Source organism: Leishmania panamensis (assembly GCF_000755165.1).
Source record: "Leishmania panamensis strain MHOM/PA/94/PSC-1 chromosome 24 sequence".
Lineage (NCBI taxonomy): Eukaryota > Euglenozoa > Kinetoplastea > Trypanosomatida > Trypanosomatidae > Leishmania > Leishmania panamensis.
The window spans coordinates 343,006-360,499 of NC_025870.1; the positions used below are offsets into that span (position 1 = coordinate 343,006).

At 59.3% G+C, this 17,494-nt stretch overlaps 6 protein-coding genes across 6 annotated transcripts; all 6 read left to right on the forward strand.

The window, feature by feature from the left end:
* Nucleotides 1-662: 662 nt before the first annotated feature.
* LPMP_240970 (replication factor C, subunit 1, putative) lies at nucleotides 663-2,651 on the forward strand (the record flags this gene model as incomplete). Its single annotated transcript, XM_010701135.1, has 1 exon — nucleotides 663-2,651. One exon carries the CDS (start codon nucleotides 663-665, stop codon nucleotides 2,649-2,651), a length of 1,989 nt encoding a protein of 662 aa, XP_010699437.1.
* An 840-nt stretch (nucleotides 2,652-3,491) lies between these two features.
* LPMP_240980 (hypothetical protein) lies at nucleotides 3,492-5,177 on the forward strand (the record flags this gene model as incomplete). The annotated part of the gene is made up of 1 exon (XM_010701136.1): nucleotides 3,492-5,177. One exon carries the CDS (start codon nucleotides 3,492-3,494, stop codon nucleotides 5,175-5,177), a length of 1,686 nt encoding a protein of 561 aa, XP_010699438.1.
* Nucleotides 5,178-6,059: 882 nt separating this feature from the next.
* On the forward strand, nucleotides 6,060-7,349 carry LPMP_240990 (hypothetical protein; the record flags this gene model as incomplete). Its single annotated transcript, XM_010701137.1, has 1 exon — nucleotides 6,060-7,349. One exon carries the CDS (start codon nucleotides 6,060-6,062, stop codon nucleotides 7,347-7,349), a length of 1,290 nt encoding a protein of 429 aa, XP_010699439.1.
* A 1,361-nt stretch (nucleotides 7,350-8,710) lies between these two features.
* LPMP_241000 (hypothetical protein) lies at nucleotides 8,711-11,755 on the forward strand (the record flags this gene model as incomplete). The annotated part of the gene is made up of 1 exon (XM_010701138.1): nucleotides 8,711-11,755. One exon carries the CDS (start codon nucleotides 8,711-8,713, stop codon nucleotides 11,753-11,755), a length of 3,045 nt encoding a protein of 1,014 aa, XP_010699440.1.
* Nucleotides 11,756-12,995: 1,240 nt separating this feature from the next.
* LPMP_241010 (dynein light chain, putative) lies at nucleotides 12,996-13,628 on the forward strand (the record flags this gene model as incomplete). The annotated part of the gene is made up of 1 exon (XM_010701139.1): nucleotides 12,996-13,628. One exon carries the CDS (start codon nucleotides 12,996-12,998, stop codon nucleotides 13,626-13,628), a length of 633 nt encoding a protein of 210 aa, XP_010699441.1.
* Nucleotides 13,629-14,584: 956 nt separating this feature from the next.
* Nucleotides 14,585-17,458, forward strand: LPMP_241020 (hypothetical protein; the record flags this gene model as incomplete). The annotated part of the gene is made up of 1 exon (XM_010701140.1): nucleotides 14,585-17,458. The coding sequence occupies one exon, from the start codon at nucleotides 14,585-14,587 to the stop codon at nucleotides 17,456-17,458; it is 2,874 nt and encodes a 957-aa protein (XP_010699442.1).
* Between the last annotated feature and the right edge of the window lie 36 nt (nucleotides 17,459-17,494).

Genomic DNA, 17,494 nt, shown 5'->3' on the forward strand with positions numbered 1-17,494 from the left:
AGTACGCGTGCGTGTGTGTGTGTGTGTGTGTGTGTGTGTGTGTGTGTGTGTGTGGGTGGGTGGGTGGGTGGGAGTGTATAGTTGTAATGCTTGCCTGCTCGGAGTTTGCACACCAAGTGCTGTTTTGCAGCAACCGTACTTTGACATCCAATGGTTTCACCCCCCCCCCTGCCTTTTGACATTGATGTTGCCAACTTGACTGCCTGTGCCTCCACGCTTTCCACAATGCGCGTACCTCACACACACACACACACACACGCAGCGTCTTCTCTCTCTCTCTCCGTAGTTGGCGCGGCCCCTTCTCGGTTGCTTCGCCTGCGGCTTAAACGGCTGAAAAAGAAATGCACGACCTCTTTGAAGAGAAGGCGCGTGTACGCCAAGCCGTGTCGCTGGATGGGCTCGCTGTGCTCATCAACCGCAACTCGCGCACGCGCACGCACTTTCAATCATCTACAGAGACAGAGAAGGGTTAACCACAAGAGAAAGACAACGTCGACTTTGACCGAGCTGGTCAGCTCCAGTCGGAGGGCTCCTGCCTCGCTCTCTACCATCCCCTCCTCCTCCTCCACCGCTTTCCACGCACGCCGACTCAGCGGCTTTTGGGCTCACTTGTCACATCCATTTTCTTTTCTTCTTCTCCACACATCTCGACAAGCGAGGAAATGGTGACGATGTCTGCATCGTCGGCGGCTGATGCGGCGCACCCCGTGACGAGTCGCAACGAGCTATGGGCAGACAAGTACAAGCCACGCTCCATTGCTGAGATGTGCTACCCGGTCTGTGCGAACAAGCTGAAGGCGTGGCTGGAGAACTTCACACCTATCGGCAGCCCCGGCGATGACCCAAAGAAGCCGCATGGTGTGCTCCTGTCCGGTTCTCCAGGCGTGGGTAAGACGACGACAGTGTACGTGGTGGCACGGGAGCTCGGCCGAACAGTTGTGGAGTACAACGCAAGCGACTTCCGCAGCCGCAAGTCGCTCAGGGAAAACGTGTCGGACCTCATCAACAACCGTGCGTTTTCCGCGAGAGCCACATCGTACACAACTGTGGTGTTGTTAATGGACGAGGTGGACGGCTGCGACATTGGAGGTGTCGGCGAGGTGATTGAGATGCTCAAGTCCACCCGCATCCCGATCCTGTGCACCTGTAACGATCGCTGGCACCCCAAACTGCGCTCGCTGCTCAACTACGTGGAGGACATGCGCTTTAGCCACCCGCCGTGCAATGTTGTGGCGAACTACCTGTGTGACCGTGTCCTGGCGCGCGAAGGTATTTCGTTATCCAAGCCGCTCCTGCAAGATATCATCAAGACCTCCGGAAGCGATATCCGCAGCATGCTCAACAATCTGCAGCTCTGGTGTCTGAGACGCATCTCGCTCGAGCAGCGGCAGCTTGCTGAGTGCGCCGCGCAGTCAACGAAGGACAGCGATGCCGGCCTCTTCGATGCCGCTGAGTACTTCTTGCTGCAGGGCACGTCGCGTGGAGAGCGGCACTCCATCGCTGAGATGCAGGCCCGCTACTACAACGCCGACCTAGTGGACATGTTTGTGCAGGAGAACTATCTGCACTACAACCCGCAGCTGGTGGATGGGCGGGATTGGATGGAAGCCGTCTCGCAGGCCGCCACGTCGATCTCGCGCGCGGACGCGGCGCAGCGCATTATGTACTATGAACAAAATTGGTCCGTATCCCGCTTCCACGTCCTGTCCTCCAGCATTGCCCCGTGTGTGTACACGCGCGGCAAGTACGAAACCTTCATGACAGGGCAGCAGAAGTTCTTCGACATGCAGCGGCCCGTGAAGTTCCCGACGTGGCTCGGGCACAACTCCTCCGCAAACAAGAACCGCCGTCTGCTGCGCTGTGTCGCCATGCAGGCGTCACACCCGGCGAAGGGTGTGTCGGGAAATCAGGAGGACGTGGTAGCGGACTACATGCCGCACGGCTGGGAGCGTCCACTGACGGTGCCGCTGGCAACGAAAGGGAAGGACGGCATCGCCGACGTCATCGCCTCTATGGATCAGTACAACCTCATGCGCGATGACTGGGACCTCGTGCAAACGCTGCCGCACTACAAGCACATGCAGTCGCCCAGCTCCATGGCGCCGCCGGTGAACATCATCACCGCCGTCAAGGCCGCCTTCACACGTGAGTTCAACAAGACGCACCGCTTTGACAGCTTCGCGAAGAGTGCGCTAAAGCGCGGCGATGAGGAGACACAAGAAGACGAAGAGGGCGGACAGGGAACCGGCGCCGGTGGCAATCGCAAAGCTGGGAAGGTAGCCATGGCCGGTGTAACAGTCGTGAGCGTCACGGGCAATGGCGCTGCCGTCACGAAGAAGAAAGGCAAAGTGGCTGCTGGCGCTGCCACCATCTCTACGACGGCAGCCGCGACACGCAAGCCACGGGCCAAGAAGAGCACTCCGGCTGATGGTGCTGCCAGAACGATTGCAAAGAAGGCGCCGAAGAGCTCGACGCGGGTGAAAGCCAAGGCATCACCGGCGACAACAAACGCGAAGCAAAAGCGCGCGCGCGCGACTTCCTCGGAGAGTGAGGAGAGCATGTCGTCATTATCCTCGGCGTCCTCCTCGTCTGCACCCTCTTCGAGCAGCAGCAGCAGCAGCAGCAGCAGTGATACCTCCGACAGTGAGTAAAGAGGGGGAAGAAGGTGTTGGAGGAGGCCTGAAGTTGTGGCACACACCTCCCATCGAAGAGAGGTGTCTCTCGGCTTCGTAGTGGTTGAGTTAAGATGAGAGTGTGCGCTTGTCTGCACCAGTATTGCATGGTGCGATGCGCCATCTGGTCGTCTCTTTTCGGCTGCGCCACCGCGGGGCGGAGTGGGGCGGAAGCGTAGTCCCTTTGTCGGAGTGGATGGTGCTACGGGTACCCGCGGCCAGCAACCAAGTAGACTGAAAGGGAAGTCCACGCTGTGATACGGCACGGCATGTACAGTGGATCGAGCTGCTGTGGGGACACAAGAGAGAGAGCGCGTGAGAGGAAGTCCTGCGTGTCGTACACCCTGCACAATGGCGGGAAGGGGGAGAGGCGCAGCACTCCCGCATTGCTGTGGCTCGCCCCTCCCCTCCCCCCCCTCCCGTGGCTCTCTTTCACTCGGGTGAGCGTATTTAACGGCGGCTTTGACTTCCCATAGACGGACATTCGCCTGCCACCCTTTCATCGGGTGCGCACATGTCGTAACTGAAGCCACCGCCTCCGAGTAGCAGCTAGGCACGAGGGTCTATGGGGAGAAACAGCCCCTTACCCGCTCGCGTTGGGCCTCTCCTCCTTCAGTTCACGGAGAGAACGCACACTTTCGATTACCAAAACTGCAGTGGGAACACAAGCCAGAAGAATTTGGAGGGGCCCACGACAACTCACTCTCTCGCCCCATCCGCGCCGTACACCATCTTCGCTTCCCAATTAATCCCTCTCTCTCTCTCTCGAACCCCTCCCCCCCCCCCCCACAAGCACCCTCACACCTTACGCCTCCAGCAATGAAGAAGCAGGACGACTTGGTTGAAACCTACACCGTGGTGGCACGGCCGTACATGAGAAGCGGCACCGAAAGAGCATGGGTGCACCACTTCCCTCTCTACTCACACCCCATGTTTCGCGCCGCGCTGCGCAACGAAGAGGCAGTACGGAACGCCTTCCTGGAACAGTCTGACCGCATAGATCCACTGGCGCTCGACTCGGCTCTCGATCACATGGTGACACAGCTCATGGCGCAGCACCTGGATCAGCACGAGGCCAAAGGGAGTACACCTCTCAACACTTCAAGGAAAGATCTCATTGTCACCGATAGTCAGCTGCATGCGCTTCTCGCCGAACCCACACACGCTGCACCACTACCATCGCGACCGCAACAACCGTCGTCGGTGCTTCAGCCTATCACACCAGAGACAATCGGGGCTCTCGCCCCAGGTGCTGCCCAGGCGTCCTCGTCACCAGGACTACAAGGGCAGTTCATCCCGAATCAGTACTGCCACACCACCTACCCTCCGCTGCATTCCTACAGTGATGTCAGGCACCGCGTGGCGCCACCGTTGCGCACTCAAGCTGGGCCCCTCAGCGGTGCAACCTCGGTTCTGAGCAGCAACAAGCAAGACGCGCTCAAAGTTGTGTCGGTTGATGCCCTTCAGCAATCTGCTCTGAGAAATGGAGAGCACGTCCCCAACCAATCAGCGCTGCGGCTGCCGCCTCTGTCTGCAAGTACAACACTGACGGATTCGGGTGAGGCAAAGGCCAAGAATGCTGAGATCGGCGCCAGCGGGAACACTACAACGCCGCAACATCGACCTATGGCATCGCTCTACTCCCTACTCCCGTCTCTGACGGCTTCACCAGGGCTGAAGACGTCGTCGGTGCTTCTCGGCACCGCCACTTCTCTGAGGCCGTCACAGTCTTCGCTTTCGTTTTGCGAAATGGACCGTCGGCCAGGCATCGGCACCGGACCAGTCGCGCAGCAGTCGGTGGACGCGCAGCAGCTGCACCGAGTCCCTGACGCGGTCTTTGCCGCCATGGACGTCTACATGGACGGCAACAGCTGCTGCATCCGGCGGCGACACCGCGTGCTAACGCCGAATGGAAACAAAGATATGTCACTGCCAGTGAATCTGAGCTCTCTGCCTGGAGGCAGAGCTAGTGCTGTAGGAGGCTCCTGCTTCGTCTTCGGATGTGGCAGCAGAATTACGAGTATCAGCCCCACGTACATCGCTGCCGCTCAGAACAAGCTTCCCGCCCCACCGCCGCCACGCACCGCCGCGGAGGCGAAAGCCCGCTGCATCCTTGAGGGCCAGCGGCGAAAGCAGCGGCTGCACGGCCAGCAGCAGCACCTTGGACCCGACTCCTATTTTCTGACAGGTGGTGGCGACGCCGCGCAGCGCAGCTCCTCCTTTGCCGGGCCTCATGGCGACCCTGTCACGCTACCAACTGAACCACTCAGATCGCGACACAGAAAACAGTCCGACTCAAGGCACTTCAACAGTGCACATTCGGCGGTGCTACCTGTCGCTCCCCCCGTGACTTGCAGCTCCATTGCTGTGCCTAGGACCGCTTCATCGCCACCATCTGACTTGCAGACTTCGCTCCTTTTCACTCTTCATGACATTGCAGGTGAGTCCGTGTACACGCAAGCCGTCAGCTCGGCGAACCGCTTTGCCAACTTGCGGCTTTGCTAAGGAATAAGAGTAAGCAGCGGAGCTCGGACTTGTACATCGAGGTGTGCGTCTGTCTGCGGGGTGACACCATAGACCATCATCGGAGATTCATCCCCATTCTCTTTTTGCCCTCTGCCCTTCCCTCACGCATGTATATGGATGACAGTCTCTGTCTCTCGCTATCCTCCTCTGAAAAATCTCCTGCATACGGTGTGGTCATGGTTGCTCCTGCTGGGGGGACGCAGCCCCCATTTGTGCATTTTTCTTTTTGCTGCGTTTGAATACTTCACAATGTACAGTTGGAAACGGAGGGTAAACCTCAACACGCACGCGTAAGTTCGTAGATGTACATTTGTGTGTGTGCGTGTGCGTGGATCCGCATGTGTATAGGTATCCGCATGTGTATAGGTATCCGCATGTGTATAGGTATGTATGTATGTATGTGCTCATGAAAAGCGGAGAATAGCACGAGTGAAGTTGAAGTGAGCAACAGCTGTGTGTATGCCTCTGTGTGCGTGTGTACGTGTGTGTGCACGTGCATGCGGAGAACGCACAGATCTCAGCCTGCAGTAGTGATGACAATATGGTCTCACTGGGTTGTGTGTGTGGTGTGCATCGGAGGGGCTGAAATAAAATGCCTGTGAGAGGGAGGACAAACGAGCGTGACAGACATCCATCTGGAGCAAATGAAGCGACAGGGGATGAAGTTGAGGTGCATTGGCTTTGTCGAGCTCGCTGCCCTCGCTCCTCCCCTCCCCTCCTCCTCCCTCCTCCCTCACTCCATCCCTCTTTCGTTCTCGCTCCAGGGGCGCTTCTGCTCGTCCGCTGCCTGGCGCGCCGTCACCGCATCCTCCCTGGCTGGAATGCGCTGCTTCGGAATAAGACACAGACCACCACGACATCATGTCGACCACTGCCGGCGCTAGAAAGAAAGGCAAGAAGGGTCTCTCCATAGACGAGAAGGCCATCCTCGTTGAGAGATGGATCGCGGCCCACCCGAAGCCCTACACTCTGAAAGAGCTGCAGCAACTGATCCCGAAGCACACACCCGTCATCTACCAAAGCGTTGAGGAGTGTGTGCAGCTGTTGGTCGCTGAGGGGCGCATTGAGGAGGATCGCGTCGGTGTGAGTACGCTGCTCTGGAAGTTCCCACCAACAGCAACACAGCTGAAAAACAAATCAAGTCAGCAACCTGGAAGAAACCGCGGACTGGGTAGCAGCTCTGCAAGCAGCGCAGCAGCATCTGGGTGTCCTACGTCGTGCACGGAATTGTTGCGGCGCTTGACCGCCAGAGGCGCGGCGGCGCAGCTACAGAAGGTATCCGCAGAGACGATAGAGCGTTGGTGCATGTTGACACCTGATGCACAGCTGCGCGAATGGCGTGACGTGCTCCGCGCAGAAAATGATCGTACAATGGCATCTCTTGCTGAAGAACAAGAGCGGCTGGGCTTTCTTGATGGCAGTGGCAACGTCAATCAAGACAGCGAAGACGCGCCAGCCGGCGAGGCAGCCGTGCTTTCGGAGCTTGCACACCTTCAGCAACTTGCACAGCAGAAAGCTCAGCTGCTTGCGGCGCACAAGAACATCTCCTCTCGACAAGTGCTGCCTGAGCTGCTGGACCAGCTGGACCGTGCTTCCTCAATTGCGCTTGAAGCCGCGAACAGGTGGACGGACAACTACTACCTTGCCGAAGAAGAGGTAGTGGCGAAGGCGAGCTTTGGTGGCAGCCGCCGCGACATTCGGGCGGCGCTGCAGCTTCCGCTGGAGCTGAGCTACCTTTCCGACGAGAGTGACGCAGAGTCAAACGTCATAGACGGCCATGAGCGTCCAGGGGTCGACAGCCACAGCAGGTCTCATCTGCAATGTACCCCAGCGCATGGCACGCCTCCGCAGCCATCCCTACCTCCGCAGCACGGAAGTAATCGGTGCGGCACTGGCAGACCACCTTCAACCCAGGAGAAACAGACACTCATAACGGCGTCTTCTGGTGACACCGCCTTTCCGGCAGCGCACGCCAACGTCAGAGGCGACGACCTTGCGCCGGCAGCAGGTGCACCACCGCCGGCTCCAGACACAGAGACCACTGCGCCATTGTCCAGATCTGCGAAGGTGAAGACGACGCAAGCTGCCAAGCCACTCTCGGCGAAACGCAGTACAGGCAAGCGTGCTCGCTCACGGCGTGTGACATTGTAGGCCTGCATGGAGGGAAAGGAGATGGGGAAGAGAAAGAGGTGGGAAAGGGGCTCAACTTTCACTACGGTGGTATAGTGCTTGCCCTCTCAGCCATGCGCGTCTTCCCTCTCTGATGTCCATATATAGGCGTAACTCTACTGCTGCCCGTTATCAGTCTATTGTGTGCGTGTCTAACTGCTACCATACAAACGTGAGTACACCTCTGCAGCGCTCCTCCCCCCTCTCCCTCCCTCTCCGGCTGATTCCTTTTCAGTCCTCTTTGAGTCTGCCTCTCATTCTCTGTACGTGTGTGTGTGGGGGGGGGGGGGGGGTCCAGGCGCACTTCTCGTCTTTGCCGTTGCCCTACCGCTCCTCTTCCCGCAGCGACACACGTGCTCGCACGCATGCCCCTTCACCTCATCTCCCTCTTCGGTTTTCTCCATTTAACCTCTACATCGACGACCACGTTTCTGTTAAAGCACCTTCAAGCACACGCACAGACACACATGTGCACAACAAAACTATTCATCATTGCGGATGATGTAACGCACACTTCTTTTCACTCGGCACCACGGCTCCCCCACCCACCCACCCCCGCGTGACACACACCCACTCTCTATTGCTCTGTTCAATCAGCGAGCTCCTCCCAGATGCCTACACGCACAGACACACACGATTACACTCCCTACACAAGGGCGAAGTCTCTCTCCCTCTTACGCCTCACTTCTGTGTGTGTGGGGGGGAGGGGAGGGGAGGGAGGGGTTGCGCTCTTGATTGCCTTCACAGTCTCTCTTCCCAGTCTCCGCTGACAATCGTCGTGAGCCACACAGAGAGACGCACATGCAACAGGTTTACCCACCGTGCGTGCATATCCACCACATACGCACGCCGCTCTGTCTCACGTGGAGAAGGCGATGAATGGGATGAATGAAATATGGTCGAGGGGAAAAGGGAAACACATTTGCAACCCACCCCCACCCCGTTTAAAGCGCCACTCCCCACGAAGAAAAGCGATATGGAGATCACCAAGGCACTGCGTGGCTGAGAGAGTTGGAGTTCGTCTGTCTGTGGGTAGGTCGATATCGGTGTCGACACCCGCATCAGAACCACGCATTCGTCGCCAGACATGGAAGTGACAGATGATCCTCGCAGCAACGCCTCCATCCCGACTCGCTGCTCACCTGATAAAGGCCCCTCTCTTTCTCCCGCTCTCTCTCCATCCACGCGCATTCGGCCCGCTCCTCTCTTCGGCTTTTTCTTCGCTTCCTCGTACTCGGCACCGCTGTGTACTTCACACACACACGCACACACACATCATTACATACCTTAACTCTCCTTCTCTATCCCCCACTCTGGAGTCGCGTATCAGTGGCTCGCGCAACATGTCGGAGACATCCTCGCTCGAGCTGTCGAGGACGCTCAAGCAGCGCATCCTCGCTGCATCGTCAGTGCTGCGCCTTTCCCCTAACGCCTTTCTAGCTCGTCTCCTCTCGCAGCACTACAACACCCTCGGTGGCCTCCCACGCGATCTACTGCGCTACATCTTTACCTTCCTTGACTACTCCACCATATCCGCTATTCTCACGCGCGTCTGCCGCATCTGGCAGGACTACGTGGTTGAGGATCCGCTGCATTTCTTCGCTCGTCTGCGTCAGATGCACGGCATCCATCTCCTCGACCCAGTGCACGGCCTCTTCTACTTCCCGAGGGCACTTAAGCGGGTGGTTATCGAGTCCAAGGCAGGTGCGTCTTCGCCTCCGCCCGCAGTCGTGGCTGCTGTGTCATCCTCCAGCACCGGATCAGGCAATCCTGCTACTGCTGCTTCGTTGGGAGCCGATGACACACGGCGGGGGCTCATTCCAGTCGTGAGTAGTCGTGCCAACGCGCTCAGCCGGGAGACTCAGCAGCAGGACGCAGGCGGCGCCCAAGTCGTCCCAGCCTCCTCCTTCCTAACGGTCGACATCCGCACCCAGAACACCAAGTCGCTGCCGTGGTGCTACGCGCGTGAGACGGTGCAGTGGGCCATTGAGGGAGAGCGGATGGCTTACGGCGAGGTCCGCACACCTGGCCTGCAGCAGACGGAAGACCCGGTGTGGTCTCAGGCAGCTACCGTCGCCTATGATCGCCGCATCTACATGTTTGGCGGAGAGACGTACGAAGGCGTCGTTCTCGACCGCGCGTACGAGTATGACCCAATGACGAAGCACTGGGGGGTGCTGCCAGCACTCAGCGAAAAGCGGGCGGCAGCGAGCGCTGTGGCGTACAGGGGCTATATCTTTGTGTTTGGCGGCTACAATGCGGAGGTAGGTGTGCTGGAGACGTACGAGGTGCTGGAACTGGAGACGCGCACGTGGATCTCGCAGACATACCCACCGCAGTGCTTCTACAAGCGACAACAGCAGCAAAACCCGCGGTGCCAGCAGACTTCAATGCTATCGGATGCCGCGGCTGCCGCAAAGGTGATGCGCCAAGGTAAGACGGTCATTCATGAGGACAGCAACGACCACGTCCGAATAACCTCCTGCTCCTCAGAGGCGGCAGCATCCAGCATGACATGGCCATTTTCGGTAGTGCAGCCTCCAGAGCGGATGGGCTCCGGTCGTCGATCGGCGGTGTCGACTCAATACCGAATGCCGGAGAAGGTCTGTGGCACAGCGGTCACAGTGCACCGGGATGTCTTTCTATTCGCCGGGGGCCATCAGAGCTGCATCGCACCGGAGCAGACTGCTGTGAGCTACTCGGCGGTAAACAGCGCGACGACCACACCCATGCTACCCGTGCCTGGCGGGGTCGGCGATGGCGCAGGTAGCGACATTGCATCCTCAACGGCGAGCACCAGCGCGGTGAACACCCCGCAGCGCCTGCCGCGCGTTGGGTCGATCAGCGTAGCTGACCAACCCATGGCCGAGTCGTTTGTGTGGATCTTCTGTCCCCGAACGGGACGGTGGTGGACTCAAGGCCCGCGCTTGCCCTCGCCGCGCGCGTTCGGTGCCATGACAGTGCTCGAGCTACCCATACTTGGCCCGTGCTTATGCTACTTCGGCGGCTGTGCCAAGGCCGATACGCCGGAGACAGCGATGCTCTACATCCCGCTGTGCACCGCCGCGGAGACACGTGCACTCGCTGACGCTGAGGCGCAGGGCAGCATCGACAAAGTCGCTAGGAGGTCACCCGATGCCTCTTTTCCTTCGAACGCGGTCGCTGACAAGGTGAAGAAGAAGAGGCAGGAGGGTACGGGTGGGGAATGTTTCGACAAGGCAAAGTCGCCCATCACCACTCCCACCACCACCGTTGCGGGAGCGCGTCCGCGGCGAACTGCTGCTACATTAACGAGAGCGGAGGACGGGGCTAAAGGTGGACTGTTGCGAGAGACAGTGGGAACACGGGGTGTAGCGCGCAAAGGCTACAGAGGTGCTCGAACAGAGCCAGCTGCGGCTGTGGGGAGCGATGCCGTTATCCAGGCTGATCTGCCGTGTACAGAGCGCGGTACAGCAGAAGCGGCCTCCAGTACCACCGCCGGTGGGTGCAGAGGTAGCCCCAGTTGTCGCCGCCGCACAGCGTACGAGCCGCTGCAATCCACCTCAACCGCACGCACTCCACCCAAGCATCTTCACCGCAAAGGGGTGGAGTGCTTGGGCGGCGTCAGTCGGCTGGTGACTGACGCAGACGCCGGCGGTGCCTTTAGGAGGAGCGGTGGCAACGATGAAGGCGCCGTCTTGCCTGACAAGGAGGCGGACATGATGATATGGAGGTGCTTCCGCAACCCGAACCAGCTGCCGTGGCAACGGTACGTGCGCATCCCCATCGGTGGGGCCTTCACCTCCGTCGTTGTCCTCGGCGCCCAGCACTCCCGCTCGTTGGTGCTTACCGGCTTCTACCCTGCACCGAACATCGGTTTCTGCAAAGTGAACCACCTTCTCCCGCTCGACGCCTTCCTCCCGCTTCTGGGTGCACTCTCACCGCCGCTAATCACACGGATAGACACGGAGCAGCCTCCGCCAACTGACCAAGGTACGACTGCTGCGCATGTGCAGGGCAACACCCCAGCAGCACCGGCGTCGTCGCCGCCTACTGCGGCTGGTTCGCCGCTGGGAGTCGTCAGGGTAGCAGCGGACTCTCCCTCCTTCCCAGTGCTACCATTGGACCCCAACCTGCAGAACGAGGCAACTGTGGCTGTCAATCATTGGCACCAAGAGCGAGAATGGAACCACCACCAGCGGCGAGAGATACGGGAGATGGTGCGCTCCGCCGCGCATGCCGCGACGATGCGGCACCCACGAAATCCACAGACGGCAGGCGAAGAGCACAAGTGGAGTCTCGCACCGGTGCCGGAGGTGCGCGTCGTTAGCCGCACCGGACCCTCGCTCCTGCGCGTCTCGTGGAAGGTGCAGACGCTCAATGCAAAGGTGATTGTCGGCATTGAATAGAGGGCAAATGGCAGGAGAGAGAAGAAAGGAGATACAGAGGGACAGCGAAGTGTGGAACAAGGGGGAAGGGGGAGGGAGCCACACACATGCAAGTACACACACATCAAGCCTCACGTATCGTCGGAGTGGCTGCTGCTGGGCACTTGGATGGACGTGTGTACCTATGTTAGCGCGCTTTTCTATGGATCTTATATCAGTCGTGTACGACTGTGGGCACGGAAGTAGCGGCTGCGCTCATGAGGAACCGAGAGGGAAAAAAAAGGAAAACGAAGTGCAAGCGCTGCTCACCCCATCCCACCCTTCCGCTCCTGCTGCATCGCGCCGTTGTGCGCGCGTGCATCATCGGATGGCTCGTAGACTCCTCCTCCCTCTCTGCTCTCCTTTCCTCCTCTTTCCTCACCCTCTGTCTTTTTCCCTATCGGTGCAGCAACGCACACGCGCTCTCTCGCGTGTAGATGCCCCCACTTGATAGTAAACCCTCTCTCAGTGGGCCCTTTGCTTCCCTCCCTCCCTCCCTCTCTCTCTCTCTCTAGCGGCACGAGTCTCCATTGTCCCCTTTCTTTTCTCTGTTCATCGCTCCCACCCCACCCCCCACCCCATTCCTTTTGCTGCAGGCGCATGGCCCCCACCGTCTCCTCTCGCTCTCCTGCGCGCTGCATCACAGCATTCCCCTACAGAGCCGACGCACACGCGCTTAGCGTGGAAGCGTCAACTGCTATGGGGAGGGAGGGGGTGCGTGCAGTTTTTCGCTTCTGCAGAGATGGCATCATCCCCGTGGCTGCGATGCAGCTCTGCGGGACGACAGGAGGATGGTGATGGGAGAAGCGAGGGAGGGCACAGCGAGTCCCTGCCTCGACCTTTCACTGCTCCCCACCTCAACTGCTATGACCGCCGGAACCCATCATCACGAAGACTCATACTTTGGCCCCTTCCTATGCTCTCCATCTCCCCTTCAATCAATCTCTCACACGCCTTTTTTGTCGCTCGCTTGTTCTACTCGGGGGGGGGGGAGCGGTCGGCTGCATCCGTCATCCCGTCATCGCTCATAACGACTGCACGCGCACGCACGTTGACTCTCTCTCTGCTGCTCTCTCCACAAAGAGCTGAGCAAGCATCACACCCATCACCTCTTTAGCACCACCACACCCACCTGCAAGACCGTTTTGTGGCCACTACCCATCTACGATCTGCTGGTCGTCTCATCGGTAGAGCATTGCTTGTTCGTCTCTCCCTGAAGCCCATGGCGTCGGCGACAAGCATCAAGGAAGCCATTGTGCGCTTCGAAGAGAGCGAGTATCGACGGCGGCTCGCAGGGGTGCCGGAAGCGGCGCAGGAAAGCGTACCGCGAGTTGTCGCGGCACAGGAGGCGAAGGTGCTGCTCATTGGCATGTTGCCCCCCATTGCCAAGATGGACAAGGAGATCTCGACGCTGAAGGAATGTGTGCATCTCGGGCTGAGCACCAACGCCATCGAGAAGATAGGCCCTGGCTTGAAGGAACTCAAGAACCTAAAGGTGTTGTCTCTGGGCCGCAACAGCATCCGCAAGCTCGAGCAGCTCGACCTGCCGCAGTTGGAGCAGCTCTGGGCCTCGTATAACAAAATTGACAAGCTGACCGGGCTAGACAAGCTGAAGAGCCTTCGAGTGCTGTATCTGAGCAACAACCTCATCAACAGCTGGACAGAGATTGACCGTCTAGCGAACCAGTGCCCCGAGCTGGTCGATGTTCTCTTCCTCAATAACCCCATCTGCAACAGTGCAGCAAGTAATCAGGAATACCGCTACATGATGCTGCAGCGCCTGCCAAAGTTGACACGGCTGGATGGCGTGCCTGTTGACCCAGAGGAGAAAGAGGAGGCGGACCGCCGCCGCTAAATATATATATATAGTGCGCTGCAAAGGTGCGTGTGTGTGTGTGTGGGTGTACGTACGGCCCGGGGAGTACGTCGCTTCATCCTCTGTTCTGTTGTTGCTGCCGTCCTAGTTTTTGATGTCGATGTACGATAGACGGGCATGAAGAGGGGAGGGGGAGCCGTGAAAGGGGGGCGTGCACACAGGAGAGAGAGAGGAGTGAAGGAAGAAGCGGTTGGCGGTGGTAGCCAGTTGCGGAGTAAATGGGGGAAGGGGCGTTGGTGCTTGAGGCCCTTCCCTTGCGGGCGTACGTGAGTGTACACTGAGTAGAGTGTATGGACACCCAGACCCTGGCTAGTCAGCACGGCAGGAACCGAGTAAATGTCCGGGCAGTCACTTCCCTCTTCCCCTTTTTCCCAACCTTCTTGGCCATTCCCTTGACGCCTCCTCTTTTCCATTGCCCTTCCACGAGTCCCCCTCCCGTAGCTCTCAAGTGATGTATCGCCAGCTACACAACGGTAGACGGCCATTCTGTGCTCGACTAGAGCGCCCTTCTACGGTGGGTGCGAGAAAGTGATAAGTGCAAAGTAGGCGAAATAAAGAGGACTACGCCTCCCCCCCTCCCCTCCCTCGGGCTGCCTCTCTCTCTCTCTCTCACCCTGTTCTCCACCCACAACCGTGTCCGCCGTACCTGCAGCATCACTATGCATGTGCATAGAGAAGGGAGCGGGTCAGCTGTATTACTGCATCGCTGTCGGTCTCTCCTCCCTCAAAGAAAACACACCGCTGTGTGCTTGTGCAATATGGGGTGCGCTGTGGATCCTGTAGGTGCCGCTGTCGGCCCCTAACCCACTCATCCACTCAAGAGCAGCAGGGACACACTGATCGGGGGTAGGTAGGCAGTCCCCATCCATGAGATGACACACCACACTCCTCAGATGACGCCTCCTTCGCTCACCACTCCTCCCCCTCTCTTCGCTATGAACGCGCACACGCAAGCGCACTGGTTTGAAAGGTCGGGAACGATACAAACATCGCAGAGAGAAAAAAGAACGGCAGTGTCATCTCGCCTTCCTTCGTTGCTCCTCCTCCCCCATCCTTCAACTCGCGTGATGGCTGTCCTGCACTCCCCCGCAGAGCGCGCCTGCGATATCGCGATTCATCTCTCCGACACAGCCTTTACCTCTCGCATCGACTACACAGACGCCTACGTCCTCCCAACGACCTCCACCACAGAAACCGCTTCCACCGATGTAACGCCGCTGCCGACAGCGGCGCTCGTCTCTCCGTGGCTGCTCGTCGGGCCGTCGGCCAGTGATGCACACCCGTCGTCATCTCTGCCTGCAGTGGCAACGGCAGCAGGCACCACGATCAGTCCTGCAGTGGAGACGGTGCCCCTCGCGTGGCGGTGTCCATCTTGTGGCACACTCGAAGTGGAGCAGCTGTACTGGCGGCGGCCGCGGCGATCCAAATCGCCAACCACAGGTGGCGCCCCTGCCGCTGCTGATGTCCGCGCTGCGTTGGCGCGCAGCATGCGACTGAAAGCGCCCTCACCGGCCCTGCAGGCAAGGCTAGAGCAGCACCGACGGCGCAGTGAGCGAAGAGAAGAAATGCGCTGGCGGTCACTGTACATCAGCACGCGCTGTCGTCGCTGTTTCCTGTGCCCCCGCTGCGGTGGGCATGGTAGTTTGCCATCCTCCGAAACAGCGACAGTCAGTGACGTGAGCACGAGCAAGTCAGCAGCGGCATCGCTGTCGCCGTCTCTCAACGCGGCCACCCTGCTCAGCAGCATGCAGTCTGTGAGCTCACTTGACATACGACTCACCTCTGACATGCAGTACTACACCGTGTGTGCGTGCTGTCAGTGGCACAGCTACCGAGCCTTCCCTACGATGGAGCAGCTCCTCGCATATTTGAATGCGGTAATGGGGGATGAGAAGGCAGAGGCGCTACGAGAGCATCGGGCGGCGCAACGAAGCGTCAATACCGCTCTCCGCGCTGGCCTCACGGGGCTACTGGGCGCCAAACCCGACCTGGAGGATGATGTGAGTCTACAGCAGCAGCAGCCAACCATCTCGCAAGCCGCGTGGGACGCATTTCGCCTCCTGCGCAGCTTGCACATTCACAACCAAAACGTCAGCCCTCCATCGCATTCGCCACCGCCGCAGCAGCAGTCTGTCGAGGGAGAGCAGCAGCTCAGCAACAAGATCGCGACAGATACCATCATCCACCTCCACCCTGCCCTCGCCCTGGAGCAACTGCAAAACCAAGAGCGGCAGCGCCGGGAAGCTGCACGCGCAGTGTCGCTTCTCCAAGGTATGAGCCAAGTCGCACCGCAGACTATGCGGGTGGTGGACTTGGCTCGTGAAGCTGCAGCTCAGCTGCAGGCAGCGAGGGAGGAAGAGGAGCACGACATGACACCACTCAGTAAGTTGCCTCCTGGATATCGACTGACCACATCAGCCTCGAACACCGCCAGAAGCGTTAAAGAGGATGTCGAGGTCGACTTGATTGCACGTACTCAGCAATGCTATCTGGGACTGCCTGTGGAGACTGTGGACACTCGAGATCAAACCATGCGGGCGTGGATGCAGCGCTACCAGCCAGCGGCAGTCGTGGCCCAAGAACGCAAAGCAGCAGCAGCAGCAATGACCAGCACCTCCGCCCTCATGCACACGCCAACGTCAGCGTACCTGCACTCCGTACTGCTGCGCGAGCAAGACCGACCGCTTGGCCTCCCGGCATACTACATCCCTCGGGTCCGCAAGGAACTCCTCACTGCGCTTGTGTGGCGACTGCCTCAGGCGTCCGCTGCAGGACAATCATCCGCAACGAAGCAGGTGTGTCCGTGCACACGCCTTGTCCTCCTCGACCGGTCTGCCTTGCTGGACGATGAAATAAGACAGGTGTGCCAGCACTGGGTCGACCAGCGCACGGCACAGGTAGAGCAACACAAGCGGAAGCACCGCAGCGATCTGGAGCAGCAGAACAGTGCTGGAAGCACCCCTGCTGTAGGGATGCAGCGCAACCACGGAGACGGCGGCTTCGACTCGGACGGAGAGGACGAGGAAGATGAAGACAGCGACGGGGCCATCGAACACCCCAAAGACGGCGCATCACAAGACTCGATGCACGCAACGACGTCACGGCACCCACAGCCGCAGCAGGGACTCCGGCAAAAGGCTCTGTCGGTGCTACCGGTGCCGTTATTTCTGGATGGTACCGACTTTGCCGCAGTGTCTTGCCTGCCTTTCCTCGAGTACGTACGAAATGGTGGCAGCAGCGCACGCCCGTGTGAGCGGCAGCTCCGCTTGGTGAACCTGCGCATGATGCATGACATCTATCTAACAAAACTTGAGGTGGCGCGGACTGTGTTAGCGCCGACGTGCTTCATTGACGCCCAACACGCACGTCCTCCGTCCTCGCCCTCCTCTGACAGCACCCCCTGTGTGACAGTGCACCTTTCTTCGCCGTCAGTGCCTGCTGTAAAGCTCCCACTGGCGCTGGCTCCTCAGTGCTCTCCGGTGGAGCGAGCTGCCGCCGTCGCGGCTGTGCTGAAGGGCAGCGATGGCGCCTGTGCTACAGAGGCGAGCCCCTTGCCACCGCATGTCCCCCCTTCACTCCTCACCATGGGCAACACTACTCCACCGATCCGCCTGCAGGAACTGCACCTCACTCTGTGCGAAACATCCGCGGCACAAGCGTGTATGCCTTCACCATCGCCCATGCTAGCTCCTCTCCACTGCGTGGAACTGCTAGTAGAGGTGGCGACTGCGCTTTCAGGGGTCGACCACGCGCGCCCTCAGTACCACTCTGTGCGCTACGGACTCACCGTGACATTCAACTCATGCTGACGGCCTGTGCGTGTGTGTGTGTGTGTGTCTTTTGAG